This window comes from Adiantum capillus-veneris, chromosome 18, assembly GCF_014529385.1.
Source record: "Adiantum capillus-veneris isolate H3 chromosome 18, ASM1452938v2, whole genome shotgun sequence".
NCBI lineage: Eukaryota > Viridiplantae > Streptophyta > Polypodiopsida > Polypodiales > Pteridaceae > Adiantum > Adiantum capillus-veneris.
In genome coordinates this window covers 94,740,051-94,755,597 of record NC_140948.1, presented here as the reverse complement: position 1 = coordinate 94,755,597, position 15,547 = coordinate 94,740,051, and the positions used below count along the sequence as shown (strand labels likewise).

Below are 15,547 nucleotides of genomic sequence, written 5' to 3'. Positions count from 1 at the left end.
TCTCCATAGCACTCTAGAAAGAAGGGGTGGAAACAATATTGTGACTCTCTCTCTCTCTCTCTCTCTCTCTCTCTCTCTCTCTCTCCGTATGAGGGAGATACAAGAGGGAGAAGCCGGATCCACATTGATGAGCAACATGACTTACTGAAAATTAGAGTGAGAACCATGAGAGGACAGGTTCTATCCCCACCGTAAACCAAGTATATGCTGAACTCGTACTTCTTCGTTATAATCTAGATTATCATGACAATCCCCTAGGAAAGGTTCACACTGTGGTGCCTTTAAATGTGAGCTCCGATGGTGAAGCTCTTTGCTAGTTGCTTGTTTCCTTCACTCTCTAGTATTGTCACAGTGATATTTTCTCTTTACTTTCTAAGAGATCGTATCTACGCTACTTATAGGTCAAGTATTGAGGTGGGTGGCTCCAAGAATGGGCACTCTATGACAACTTAATTGTTTAATCTAGCATAAAATCAATGGAACTCCTTAGTTTCTTCAACAGAACTTTTTCACAAACCAATAATTTGTCTTGTATACTAGATCGGGTGTAGATTTCTTTTCTAGACTAGCGGAAAAAAATAGAAAATGTATGTAAAGTCATTACTTGTAGGTTTAGCTCTATTGTACACGGACTGAAACTTCTCGGCATATACTCTCCCTTCCCAACAAAAGGGAGTACCAACAAATGGCCACGTTCTTGGGCCATTAAATTGTTGAGACGGAGTGCCTAGGAGTTACCAAATCCTTGTTAGAATTTAATGGCCAAGTTTTGTTTGAAAAATTCTATGTAATGGTACCAAAACAATGTAACCCTATGATGTAATTCGCACCACAATCTCCAAAATCAACCAAATCAAAATGCAAAAGAGTTTTTGACCCTACTCCTTTTAGGCTAGATCCCCAAGCCTGTCACGTTGTCAAATATGGAATAATGTACTACAGGAATTTGTGAGTAATTATCATCTTACCCATGTGAAGTTGTTTCCACAGGCTTCAAAAACAGAAATCACGCAATTTATCTCAATATGTCAGCTTTGCAAGCTCCTTATTATCATTTGTTGACAACCAAATTTTCAGTCTGTTTGAGAGGAATGTATGTTCCTGTGTATAAAAAAATATCTGGATTCCGTTGATCAGGCGTGTCTTTTGAAGGGATATGCCATACGGGATTCTCTCTAGAAGGCTAGACATAGCGCTGTAAAGACATTACAATTTTTGACGGGGTCGTCCCAGAATTTTTCTCTCTTCCAGATATGTTATTAGCTGGCATGCCATCTCTGCTGGTGTGGGACACCTTCCATTGATTTGCTGCATGACAACCTGACAAACACCGAAAATAGATAGTCGTTATTTCTGCATGACAAACTACTTCTCACAAGGTCTCTGACTGCTTACCTCACAATTCACAGGAGCTTCATACGGATCGTCTACACCAGTAAACCCTGGAGACAAAAAGTGAACAAAAAAGCCAAATATTTACATTCACCGCTAAGTATGGCAACACACAGATAAAAGGTGTGTGGAAGTTCACTGAACACTTCACCAAATTTGAAAGTGGCACACCTTTTATTTTACCAGCTCGAGCAAGTTTGTATAATCCTTTTGGGTCTCTTTCTTCACACAGACTTACAGGAAAGTTCATATGAACCTAAGCAAGTCAAGGGTATGGGTTATTGTGATACAACAAAGTAGCAGCATGTTCAACTAGAAACTGAGGGGCAATTTTGGCTATACTAACATTGACCCAAAAATTATCAAATAACAACGGCCAGCTTGAACTAGAATCGGGACAATCACAAGCAAGTCATGAGAGTCCCCAAGAAAGCAAGGAAAATGGCATAGATTATCCCACCCCTTGGTTATGTTTCTCAAAGCACCCAAGCTTGACATCTAAAACTGTCAATGTAGCAAAGCCTGCCTATGAGAGCATGCATGCACTAGTCGGTTCAATTAGCCTGCAAGCCAAAACCTCAACTTAATCACTAGTTTCTTGTTAGACATTCTGCACTCTTGCTATGTGAGTAACACCAACAATCCTCTTGAAACTATTCAGTGTGCATCCTTGCTAGGTGAGTTGCACCAACAATCAGCTTTGCATCCTCTTGAAGCCATTCATTGTGCATCCGTGCTATGCGAGTTGCACCAACAATCAGCTTCGCATCCTCTTGAAGCTATTAATTGTGCATCCTTTCTATGTAAGTTGCACCAACAATCAGCTTTGCATCATCTTGAAGCTATTCACACAAGATACCTTCCACCTACAGAGTAGATATAGTACCCACTATGTCAACCAGCCCAGAACGCCCGCACATCGAAGTGACCCAAAGTGACCCAATTCACATTCTACAGAGATCTCTCAATATGAAAGACACAACTACTGGCCTCCTTACAATTGACTAGGAATTGGAAAATGCCATGCTCCATCAATCGTCCACAAGAATATAGGGTCCTAAAAAGGATCTGCATATTTCACCTTCCACTTATTGGATACCCTTACTCATCAAATTACAATATAAACAAAAGACGTAAGGGAAAAAACCTCGATGAACTCTCCTGGAGGCACAAGCTGTCGACATGCATCTCTGTCTTTCCTATATGGAGAAATCACACTCGCTATGCAAATAACTCCAGCATCAGCAAAAAGCTTTCCCACTTCTCCTAAAAATGACAGAAAAATGGTTAATTCAATACTCAAGTTTGTAAACCAAGTTTGTGTTAACTGTTTGAGGCAACCTTACCAACACGTCGAATGTTCTCTGTACGATCCTCCGCACAAAACCCCAAGTTGTTGTTAAGGCCATGCCGTAAATTGTCCCCATCAATGATGTAGCTGAGATTCCCTCTCTTGAGAAGAGCATGATCTAAGGTGCATGCAAGTGTACTTTTACCTTCATTGCACAAATGCTCAACATGAGCCAGTTTATAAATGTGTTTCCTAAACAACAAACACCATAACAACTGAAAAGCTCCAAAAAGGCAGACCTGATCCACTGAGACCAGTTATCCAAATCACACAACCTTTCTGTCCTAAAAGTTTTTGCCTCTCTTCTTTTTTTACCATGCACTCTTGCCAAACAATGTTGGTTGACTTTCCAACTGTGGTGACTGAGTTACAGAGAAAACCTTTCACAAGAAAAACAGAAAATGAATGCAAGATCAGTTTCAGCATCAGTATAAATATGGCTGGTAACTTATGTTAAAACATGAAAGCTTGGAGTCTCTTCTAACCAAATATTCCCGTTGAAATCAAAGGCTAGAGGAAATGAGACAAGCAAAAAGAGTAGAAAGTTTTAGACTGCTGCCAGTCGGGTGAAACAATTATTCATGGTACACAGTATGTATAAAGAGTCCTGACATATGGAGGTGCATGCATGAAAAGGGAAAAGGAATTGCCTCACAACCAGCAGAGACAGAACATAATTACGGAGATGCCATTCAACTACTTAGCAACTCTACAAGACAGAACAAAAAGCTCAAGAGAATGGGCATCTAGCTGGCCATGGACAAGGGTGTACAATTAATCCATGCCACAAACTTGCATCTTGTAAGAGATTCATCACATAATCATTGCCTGCTCCCATCTTTGCCTCTTGATCTTCTCAGCAGATCCAGCTCCTTGTTCATCACCAGTCTGTAAGCCACATGTACAGAAATTTAGGGACTAAACACAGCATTGCAGAGTGCCCTTATGGATCGGTGTTCCTAGCGAGTGCTATAGGCTACTCTAGCATATCTGTTTTGAACTCTTCCAAGAGAAAAATTCCTAAGATGCGACACAGTCGAACAAACAGGAAAAGGACATGACAACGTAAAGAATCAGAGTCAAGAAGTCTGAAGAAATAGAAATCGAAAGATGCCTCTACCCCTATATGGAGTTTGAAAACACCAATAAGGGCATTATAGCAAGCATAATGGAAGTGTAACTCTTGGTACAGCCAAGACAACTGTTCCAGCCAATTGAGTATGAGCAAAGTAAATTACAAAAATTATGGAGAGCTCAATACCTTAGCTGTCAAGCTTCCAAAGTCCATTCTTTGAAAGTTGAGGGTCATGATGAGGCACAAGCTGTTAAGAGTTTCATCTACTATCCGGTGGTGGTTCCAATATCTCCCAAGAGCAGTTTAGGGAGTGAGGGCCGCTTTGTGGCTATGCCCGGCCATATTTGAGATAGACGTACCTTTTCGGCGGTATAATCCATGTATTTGCCCACCCGGTAGGCTGGCATGAGGCACTGAACGCCGAGCTACTACGGTTTTGGAGTTGGTTCGCACCAACCTCTGTGGACCTATGCATACTTTGTCCTTAGGCGCTTTGAGGCTTTTGAGATTTTCAAGAATTGGTGCACACTCATGGAGAAGGAATGCAACAAAGAGTTGAAGATTATAAGTGCGGACAAGGATGGAAAGTTTACCTCCAATGCTTCTATATAGTTTTGTGCGGACTATGGCATCAAAGCGAAAGCTTGTGAACACTGGATTGCCCTCAAAGAATGGAGTTGTGGGACGGAAAAATAGGACTGTGGTGGAGATGGCGCGGACAAAGCTCACAAACAGAGATCTACCGAAGACCTTCTGCCCGCGGAGGTAGTTTCGACAGCAGTTCATACACGATACACTAAACCAATCTCCTATGAGTTCGCTTCCTCGACTAACTCCATTTGAGGCTTACTTCGGTAGAGAGCCTAATGATAAAAATATACCTTTATAAGGTCAAAATGGTCTGAACTTACCAATCAAAAGAGGGGATAAAACGATCACAAAATACAAAAGCAAGGGATGCAAGAAAAAAAATACAACGTTTTATTTTCTACAAACCAAAATTCATTTAAAAATGCTTTCAAAAAAGGCATAAGCAAAATAAGTTAAAGCAGCTTACTTGACTAAAACTTGAAACAAGTACTTAACTTTAAACTAACAACAATAAAACATCTCAAAGACTTAGTCCTAGAAATCAGACTCCAAACAACAACTTATGAAGAAACAATCCTAATGTAAGCTAATACTAGAAATGAGTACTACTCTGAACCTACCTAGAAGAGGCTGAATATAACCAGAGTAGTACGAAGTTCAAAACTTGACAATATGCGACCTCAACTTCGTTGCTTGTCCAAACAAGAAGAATAAGATTATCAATTGTAGCATGCATAGCTTAGACAATAGCTATGACCTCCCTACTCACATCCCCAGTGCCCAAGAGTAGATGCAGGTTTGTATAGAGGTCATTCATGCTTTAAACACACTCTATAAAACCAACGAATTAAGATTCTCCCACCCTCCACAGGAGATAAGTATAGTAAGCCATGATAAAGGTTAGCATTTGTCAAGTAAGAACAAAAAAAAGTAAAAGCACTACGGATCTAAACAGCAATATAGTGTGTTACTAAGTCAAACAATAAGTGAGCTTTTTAAATTTACTATTGATTATCTTTAACATTCCAAAGGAAGAAGTATTTACTACAATGCAAAAATAAACTAACATTTTCCGTAAAGCTTACCCAGTTGCAAATATGATCAATCACGCAAAACGGATCATGGCTCTTGAGTCGAGTTCCACAATACCCATTCAAGAAGTAACTCTTGATAGCATATGCATATTCCAAGTATCTCATTTGGTCTCTTGTATTTTCGTCACCGTCTTTGTGTGTTACCTTCTCATAGCAAATCCATATTGCACGATGCACATGATTCACTCACGGATTAGCAGAGAAGCATAAATATCACTTTAGAAAAGGTAGAAAGATTGCATTCAAGAAATACACAATGTTTCACCATTGCAGTTCGTGTCAATAAGTTTTGCATGCTCATTCCTTCGTAAGACACACTCACAGCACAAGCATTAGCACGATTGTCCATCAAGCATAGGTATTCTCTTTGTGGTGTGCCAGAGTCGATAGTTTCACGTAGAAAGGTTGTTTAGATCACATTTTTGGCAGGCACTCTTTGAAAAGTATGGCAATTAATCACATTTTTTCATATGCATTTCCCCACAGTATTTAGGAAGCATAGGTCCTTTTCCAATCATTAGAAAAAACACAGATGTGTGTATGAAATTATGGTTGCCTAACTCATAGTCAATTGACGACATGGAGCCAAACCACGTTTCCTGCATCGCTTTCGGCGCGGCTCAAAGAAGGAAGCACTGCTATCATGTGCACATCTAGCCCTATGTGCATGTGGACGAGCAAGTTTAGCACAGCCTAGGAAGTGTTCTGGCACCCTTGTGAGCCTGTACGCAAGAAGTGCATGTCCAAGCACTTTAGATTAGTTGCATATCCTCTTATTGTACATGAGCATAGCCAATGTCTGCTAGGAGTAGGCATTGGGGAGTGTTCCCATACAGTTGCATTAGTACCCAGCTTAGGTATTTATTGGCATGTGAAGCACCTCTTATAAGTGAGTTAATTAACTCATTAATAAGTGACATTTTAAAAAATCGTGGGATTTTTAGCTGCATTGCCTGACCCAACTTTGATTCCTTATATAAGTAACCCTAGGGGTCACTTCTTAAGCATAACTCAGTACCCTCAATACCAGCACCCAGTAACCATCAGCATCCATGGCATTTTTGCATCAACGTTTTCAGCCATTACCAGTAGACCAACAGTGTTTTCAGCCATTAGTAGCAAATTCGCATCACCGTCAATTTTCAACCCTAGCGTTTTTCAAAAGTTGCAGAATTCAGCCATAGTCCCAATGTTTCCAACGTTTTCAGATTTCAGCCCTAGCCTCATCGCCAATTCATAGTTCCATGCAAGATCAGCTCTAGCCTTTCATGTCACGTGACACATCCAACCCTATGTGTCCGTGGACAAGCTACAGCATGACCAGGGTTCGGCTCAGTCAAGTCTAGAATAGGAAGTGATCTAGCACTTTTGTGAGTCTGTCCGCAGACTGTGCATGACCAGTCACTTAGATTAGATGCATATCCTCCGGTTGCACATAGCATGATCATAAGCATTCCCATCAGAATCCATCAAGGGAATTTTCCAATGCATTAAACCTATTTTCCCTATTTTTGGACATTTTTCACTTATTATTTTAAGTGACTTTTGTTGGAAAGTAGGTAGGGCAATTTTGCTAAGTTGTATAAATAAAAACCTAGCGCTAGCACTTCCTGGCAGAAGAGGCAGCAGGAGCACCTTGCTCAACAGGCAACTTCTCAGCAGGACACCCCCGAATAGCCTAGCGTTTTTGCTCCACAACGGATTGGCTAGCGTTTTTGGACAGAACTCAGATCAGCCTAGCGTTTTGCTTCTGCATCAGCTTGGCAACCTCAAACTCTGCAGATTCCTTAGCGTTTTTGCAGCGGGACAAGAAACAGCCCTAGCGTTTTTGGTTTGCAGAACAACCCTAGCGTTTTTGCAAATCATCGCGGCAAAATCAGCCATAGGACCAGCGTTTTCAGTTTTCAGCCTTTAGCACTCGTAGAAGAACCCCCGAACCTCGCAGATCTCACCTTCCCGCCAACAGATCCTCGCCGCACGGTCAGATTCCGCAAGGTTTACAGATTCAGCCCGGAAAACGCAAATTTCAGCATCTGCGTTTTCAGCGCATCGTCGTCGCATCGTCGCCATCGACATCGTCACTGACATAGAGTCAGAATTCAGCAGGATAAAGATTTGCAGTTTCAACCCTTAGAGTTTTCAAATTTCAGCCCGTCTCGTCGTCGTCCTCATCGTCGGCGAGTCCAAGCATTGTAGAGATTTGTGCAATCATAAGTAGACCACTCTCGCCATAGAGAGTGGGGCCTTCAGAAGAGGGTTTGACAACATCTCTGGTGTCGTATTCTCTTCTCTCTCTATCTCTCAGTCTCATGCACTTCCATTCACAGTGTCCATTCACTTTGTTTGTGTCCACTGTACTCTCTCATTAAAGAATGGAAGGCTCTCCTTCCATAAGTAAAAGGAACCTTGAGCACAGTTCGGACTCCGGAGCACTCATCTTGAGCAAAGTTCAACATTCACTTCCGTTGCACCCAACATTGGTATCAGAGCTTTGGCAGTGTTCTATATCACTCAAGGAAAGAACCACAAGAACCATAGAAATTTTTTTGCTTGTTGAGGTCGAAAAAACCCAAGTTCACTTGGGCGTGTCGATTCCTAATCGTGTTTTTGAAGAGTGACAAGAAACCCAAGTCCAGCCTCCCTTTGTGCCTCTTTTCACTCATTGAGAGCGGACCGTGCACTTAGCGGCCGGCCAATCGACGTGAGGTGGGAAAAAGCAACCTTGGTGTGAGCACAAGGCCGCCAAGGGGTGCGCCCGCAGAAAAGAGCAGAACTCGGGTGAAGAGAAGATCCTTCTCGAACACAGATTGCAAGCTAAAGAAGAACTCAAGAACCTCAAGAACTCAAGAACTCAAGACCCTCAAGAACCCAAGAACCCAAGACCCACAAGAACCCAAGTACCTCGTGAACTTAAGAACCAAAGATCACAGTGCATGGTCATCACCCGAAGCGGAATGGATACTTCGCATGGAGGTGATGAGCATGAGAGAGGTGACGAAGAATTTTCCCCACCAAGAGGTTTTTCCGACCCTCACCCCTTCCCATCTACGCTACGAGTTGTACCAAATCCTATGGAGGCGATGGTCAAGTTGATGTTGGAGATGATAGAACAACAACAAGAAACGAATCGCGTTGCGATGGCACAACTAGAAAGAAAAACAGAACAACAAGAAGCGACTCGCATTGCTTTGGAACGCGAGCGCGATGCACGAAATCGTCATCGTCGACATAGCCTAGACTTGCATCAGTCTCATGCATACCATTTGTAGCAGATTGTGCAATCATAAGTAGAACACTCTCGCCGACGAGAGTGGGGCCTTTGGAGGAGGGTTTTACAACGTGTCTGGTGTCATATCTCTCGTCTCTCTCTATCTCTCATTGCACGCACAGTGTCCATTCACTTTGTTGCGATCGTAGCACTTTCCATTAAGAACGGAAGGCTCTCCCTTCCATAAGAAGAAAAGGAACCTTGAGCACAGTTCGGAGCACTCATCTTGAGCAAAGCGCAAACATTCATTCCGCTGCACCTAACATGCCAGGACGCCATCCGGGGGTGGTCCATGCGGTCTCTCAGTGTTTGCTGCAGTACACAGTATCTTCAAAATCGGCTTGATCATCTACGGGCGTATGATCCTTGAGAGATCCATTCATTCCAGCCATCATTCGGTGGTTGCACAGTCCAAAGGTTGGTTTGCTATGGACACATCTATGCACTCATCAGAGGAGTTCACACGAGATATGGCCATGCTCATGGCATATGGGATTCCGACATTCCCAGAGAAGACACCACCATCTTTGGTGGATACACTTACAACTTGACCTCGACAAGTCAGATCACTTGCTTACACAGGAGCATCTACATGGACATAGGGAGATATCTTCGATCTCTTCTTGGACAGGTTCATTACTTGGATCTACAGACTCGAATGGGACTTCAGTGCTTTGGGCTCTCTTGGACAGTTTACCTGCGAGATGCAAGAGATCAGGCATCCCACGACATCCGGAGTCACCCGAAGCTTGGCTTGGATGGTAGTGCAGTTTCTCTTATACATTCCTAATCATTTGGATTGCTACCTTCAAGGTTGCTTACACTCACCCTTCGTAACCTTACAGCAGACTTATCTCCCGACCTAGGCAAAAGGCCACTGCCAAATCAATCACATTGAGAGCCGCACCGAGTTGCGGTTTGGTGGCGTTGGCACGGATTCTGTTTTGGTTGACACCGGAGGATTGGAGGCAGGAGATACAAACAAGACGGCGCAGACATCTTCGTATGGCCACTTCACTTCTTAGCGCAGACTGCTCAATCTGGCTTCCCTTCTTCTACAAGATGATTACGGTGCAAACACCTTGGTCTGACCACACCTCTTCTCAGAGGCCCTTCACAGCGCAGACTGTTGAGTCTTGCTTTCCCCTCATCTTGGATTACCTTACCTACCGACAAGACACCATCTGGTGGTGGTCCGTGCAGTCTCCAGGTGACTGCTGTCTGCAGCTTACGGTAGCTTCTACAGTGCAAATTGTTTAGTCTAGCTTTCCTTGTTTCAGAGGACGTTTACGGCGCAAATTGCTACATCTGAACTTCTTGAAGTTTTACACAGCTTAGTCTCCTCGCCACATTGGGTTGCAGGTTCATGCATTGACAGGCTTCTGGTCATACTAATGACGGTTCCTGGGCTTCCTCGTTTTCTCCATACGTTTTGACTACAGACACCACAGATCCTATTGGGCAAGACACTTGCAGGTCTATTGGCACTTCTTTTACGAGAAAGAGTTGTTTTCACACTTAGCTCGGGACCTTCTTCGCCTTGTATCGATGGAGTACAACAGTTTGCTACACTGCTCGTGACGGCACTTTACCATGAAGATTTCTTGGCGGTTGGAACACCCCAGACTGTTGCTACACTCGCAAGGTTCGCCGGAGTATTGTCCTTCAGTGGACATCGTAGCAGACATCTTCATCATTTGCCTCACATCTTCGGCTTCATGCAGTTTGTTCAGCATCCAGTGCTAAGAGGGGGTGTTAGACTCGCACCACTTTGTTGCTTCACACAGATCTAGGACATACATGTACGGCTAGTGTGCCTCCAAGCTGGCCACCCTTTGCATATGCATTTTCCCTGCACTGTCCGGCCGACCACCCACCTTGTCCGGGCACCCTCATATTTCAGTTGTTGGATCGTGGGGGATTTTTCCAGGCATTGCCCTACCTTCCCTTGGACACCTATTTATGGGGCCATGGGGGTACCCACTTCCACAGTCATAGACTCACTATCTCACTTGTATCGGGTCTTCTGCTCTGGTAGTCAAAGGGGGGCTGATCGCCCTTTCCCCATCTCTAGCGTTTGTGTTTTCTGTCTCTCTTCTCTCTCACGCTTCCGCACGCGCACTCTCAACCTACCACAAGATCCCATCAGCATCTCGGCTTCCGGGACCATTGTATCAGCATTTGTGCAATCTAAAGCAAATACCTCTCTAGTGATAGAGAGGGGGGCCCTTGGAGGGGGGTTTGGGACATAGTTATAGGGAATGGCCATTTTCAGATCGCCGTTCTCCGTTCCCAATCTAGCTTTCCGTTCCGAATCGCGGGTTCCATGTTTCAGACACGAGTATTCGAAACAGCGAAATGGCAGTTCCTACCAATTGCCATTCCCCGTTCCCCGATTTCCCCTTCCGGGTAACTATGGTTTGGGACCCGATCTGGTGTTAGTCTTCTCTATCTCTCTCTATCACTGACAGAGCCTTCATTCACGGTATCATTCTCTCTTCTCTCTCTAGTCTTTGCACATCTCTCAAGACATAAAAAGAACTCTCTCATTCAATAAAGGAACATTGAGTAAACACTGAGCGCTCATCCTGACCATTCACCATCAATCACTTCCGCTACACATTACATTGATATCAAAGCTCTTTGGCAGTGTTCGGTATCATCACTCAAGAAAGAACCAAAAGAACCTCTCATAATTATTTTGTCACAGAATCTTCGTGTCCTTGCCATGGACTTACTAGAGACTCCCACCCTTAGTCCATTGCCCAGCGGGCGTGCTCCCGTCTTCATTGCTCTAACTTAAGAGGCCATCAAGCCATAAAAGAACTACAAAATTTTTTGCTTGTTTAAGATTTCACATAACCCAAGACCACTTGGGCATGTTGATCTCTCTAATCTATGTTTCTGAAGAGTGACACGTAACCCAGCAAAGAAGGGCTTGTCCAGCCTCCCCTTGTTCCCCTTTCCACTCATTGAGAGTGGACCTTGCACATTGCGGCAGGCCAATCGACGTGAGGTGGAAAAAAGCAACTTTGGTGTGAGTGCAAAGCTGCCAAGGGGTGCACACGCAGGAAGGAGTTGAGCTTGGGTAAAAGAAAAGCCTTCTTCAACGTAGATTGCAAGCAATACCAAGTACCAACAACCCAAAGTATCGATGTACACCAAGTGCAAAGAACCTCGAGTACCCCAAGAACCCAAGTACCCAAATACTCGGTGCATGGTCATCACCCAAGCGGATTGCACGAAGGTGATGAAAGTGGAATTGGAGAAGAAGAAGTCACTACACCAGGAGGACCATTTCCAGATCCTCCTCCGTCCCCATCTATGGAGGCTTTGGTAAAGTCTATGATGGAGATGATGCTACAACAAGACGCTCAGCGGGACGCCGTAGAAAGGGAACATGAAGCTCAACGTGTAGCTACTGAAGAAAGAAGGGTAGCTATGGAGCTAGACCATGAGCAGGCACGCGAAGCTCAATGCATAGCAACTAAAGAAAAGAGGGCAGCTATGAGCTAGAGTGTGAGGCGCTGCAAGACCAACACATGCAGGACTTTGTTCATTTGGAGATTCTACCCTCAGAGGACTCTCCAAGGACATCGGAGGTTGCGTCGACTCTTGCCGTTCGAGATCATCGTGATTGGATTCTGGATAGTATGCCTCACGACACATGACACCTTCGAAGGATCTTTTGTCCCACATGCGGCAACACTATGGTACCATGTTTATTGGCAACAAATCTGAAATTCCTATTCACAACGAGGGATCTATGAAGTTGATTCCTGACGACAGAGGGAGTATGCATACCTCCAAGGTACTTTATGCTTCGAAGTTGGGATCTCATCTTATGTCTGTGCACGAGGTGTGCAAGCTTGGCATGAAGGTGATTTTTATAGAGGGTGCGGTATCTATTTGGGATCGTGAATCCAAGGAGGTCAGAGGGGGCTCATTGGAGAACGGACTCTCCAAGCTCCATGCTCTTTCTTTAGCAACACGGATACACACAGGTGATCTTTGGCATTACAAATTTGGTCATTTGAACAATGATGCTCTTCGTCTTGCTTTTCGTGAGCAGATGCTTACAGGCTTACTAGATGTTGGGAGTAAGCATAGCAAATGCATTACTTGCATTCGAGGGAAGCAACATCGAGAATCTATTCAGAGGATTTCTACACGCCGAGCCATTGTAGTTTTGGAGTTGGTTCACACCGACCTTTGGGGACCTATGCCAACTCCTTCCCTCGACAAGGCTCTCTATTTCATGTTGCTAGTGGACGATTTCAACCGCTTTACTTGGGTATATTTTCTACAGCACGGGTATGAGGCATTTGGCCTCTTCAAGAATTGGCGTTCTCTTGTGGAGAAGGAAAGCAATCAAGTGTTGAAGACTATTCAATCAAACAAAGGTGGAGAGTTCACCTCCAAAGCATTCAATCAATTTTGTGTGGAGAATGGCATCAAGTGAGAGCTTGCAAATACCAGATCCCCTTTAGAGAATGGAGTTGTGAAGTAGAAGAATAGGACAATGGTAGAAATAGCACGGACCATGCTTGAGCGTCGAGACTTGCCAAAGTCTTCATGGGCAGAGGCAATTGCGATGGCAGTTCGTACCATAAACCGATCTCCAACCTCTTCAATTCAGGCAAGACCCCATTCGAAGCTTATATTGATAAAAAGCCCGACGCCTCCCATTTTCAATCTTTGGGAGCGATGCATATGTCCATGTACCCAAGGAGCAGAGGAGGAAGTTTGACCCCAAATCCAAGAGAATGTTTTTTGTCGGCTACAATACTCTTTTAGAGGGATATCGACTTTGTGATCTAGAGAAGAAGGATGTTGTCTTCAACCATGATGTTGTCTTCGACGAGTTTTTACCTTTAGAGGGGGCTTCCACTCCCAAGTCTTCCACGACGACCCCTGATTTGCCGATACTTGGAGACCAAGATTATGTGTTGCCTCTTGATGAACCCCTGTCCCTTCGGCTTCGGAGAAGAATGCACCCATTTCAAATGATGCAGATGAGAATGATTCTCATCATAGTGCACAGTTAGAGCCAGATTTACCAGTAGCTCCTCCCTTGGGGAGCAAGTCGGACAAGTCACCGAAGTGGCTATTGGAGACCTTGCGAGATGAAGCACTTGGCGTGAAGCCAGTATTACATGACGATCTCAACAACTTCGTTTTACTAAGGTAGATGGGACTTTATTACAGGTGAACTATGCTTTGATGTCGATAGTGATCAAGGACAAAGATCCTTTGACAAGGAGAAGGTGCTCACACAACCAAAGTGGAAGTTGACCATGCAGAAAGAATTTGATTCCATCAAGAAGAAACAACACTTGGGAGTTGATTCCGCGGCCTGCCAAGGGGAAGGTGATTGGTGTCAAATGGGTCTACAAGACCAAGTACAAATCTAATGGTTCTTTGGTCAAACATAAGGCAAGGCTAGTTGCCAAGGGCTTCTCTGGTGTGGACTATGACGAGACCTTTGCACAAACTGCGAGGATGGTGACCATTTGGATAGTTTTTGCTCTTGTTGCCTTTTTCGGGTGTTCCATGTTTCAAATGGATGTTGTTTCGGCATTTCTCAATAGTGACTTAGAGAAGGAGGTGTATGTGGAGCAAACTCCAGGGTTCGAGGATCCAGATTTCACAGACATGGTTTGTAGGTTGCTAAAGGCTCTCTATGGCCTAAAGCAAGCCCCTCAAGCGTGGAACCAAAAGATTGACTTTTTCTTTCTACGACACTCCTTTCGACGATCTTCTATAGACCCAGATTTATACATTTACCGTGGGTGAGGATTGGTGACACTTGTTATCCTTTATGTGGATGATCTTGTGATTACAGAGTCATGTTGAGCACATCCGCAACACTACAGAGACCTTGCCTAAGGACTTTGAGATGACATATCTCGGCTTGCTTCACTACTTTCTTGGATTGGAGATATGGCAGACAGAGGAGGCATCTCTCTCTCAAGAGCGCTATATCCAAGAGTTGTTGGAAGCATTTGGTATCATTGAGTGCAAACCTATCTCAACCCCTATGGATCCGAATCAAAAGTTGTCACAATATGACCACATGTAGCAGATGCTACAAAGTATCGAAAACTGGTCGGTTCTCTTATTTGGGTTCTCAACACCCGGTTTGATGTCCATTTCCCGGTGGAACGTCTCAGTTCTTTCATGCACATACCCGCCAAGTCACATTTGGAGCAAGCTCTTCAAACTCTGCAGTATTTAAAGGCGACCAAATCATTAGGCATTCACTATGCGACTGGGGTATAGACTCCAAGATCATTCTAAGGATGGAGTGATTCTAAGTGGGGTGGAGATCCAGATGGACGACGTTCAACTATAGGTTACACCTTTTCTTTTGGCTTGGGAGCACTTTCATGGAGCAGCAAGAAACAACCTACATTTGCCTTATCTTCCACAGAGGCAGAGTATTGGGCTGATTGTAGTGCTACATGTGAGTCAGTGTAGTTACGGAGGCTACTTTCGGAGATGGGATTTTCCCAGCAAACGAACATCATGTACTAACGACCAGAGTTGTATAGCCATTGTGAGGAATCCGGTGTTCCACGCCCAGACCAAGTACATAGAGTGTCACAAGACGGGCACCACGTGCCAATAGAAAAGAACAGACTGAACAGACTTTTAAGCACTTCAATAACAATTGAACTCAGAGAGAGAGAGAGAGAGAGACGACACGCGACACGAAGTGCCGGATTTCCACCCCAGAAGTATTGGCCCCAAACCTTGGCGCCCCTTTCAATATT

General features: G+C 44.1%; 1 protein-coding gene across 5 annotated transcripts in view; it reads right to left on the bottom strand.

Moving 5' to 3' along the window:
• Positions 1-992: 992 nt before the first annotated feature.
• LOC147436042 (adenylyl-sulfate kinase 3-like) overlaps positions 993-15,547 on the bottom strand; it is a 45,259-nt gene continuing 30,704 nt past the window's right edge. For 3 of the 5 annotated variants that reach the window (XM_086488936.1, XM_086488937.1, XM_086488940.1), the window contains exons 3-8: positions 2,983-3,123; positions 2,739-2,888; positions 2,540-2,658; positions 1,564-1,648; positions 1,396-1,442; positions 993-1,320 (exon numbers count right to left, since the gene is read on the bottom strand). In XM_086488936.1, coding sequence (XP_086345062.1) covers positions 1,207-1,320; positions 1,396-1,442; positions 1,564-1,648; positions 2,540-2,658; positions 2,739-2,888; positions 2,983-3,123 — 656 coding nt within the window. In that variant the 3' untranslated portion in view covers positions 993-1,206. The remainder of the gene's footprint in view (positions 1,321-1,395; positions 1,443-1,563; positions 1,649-2,539; positions 2,659-2,738; positions 2,889-2,982; positions 3,124-15,547) is intronic. The other 2 variants (XM_086488939.1, XM_086488938.1) reach the window with 2 other exon arrangements.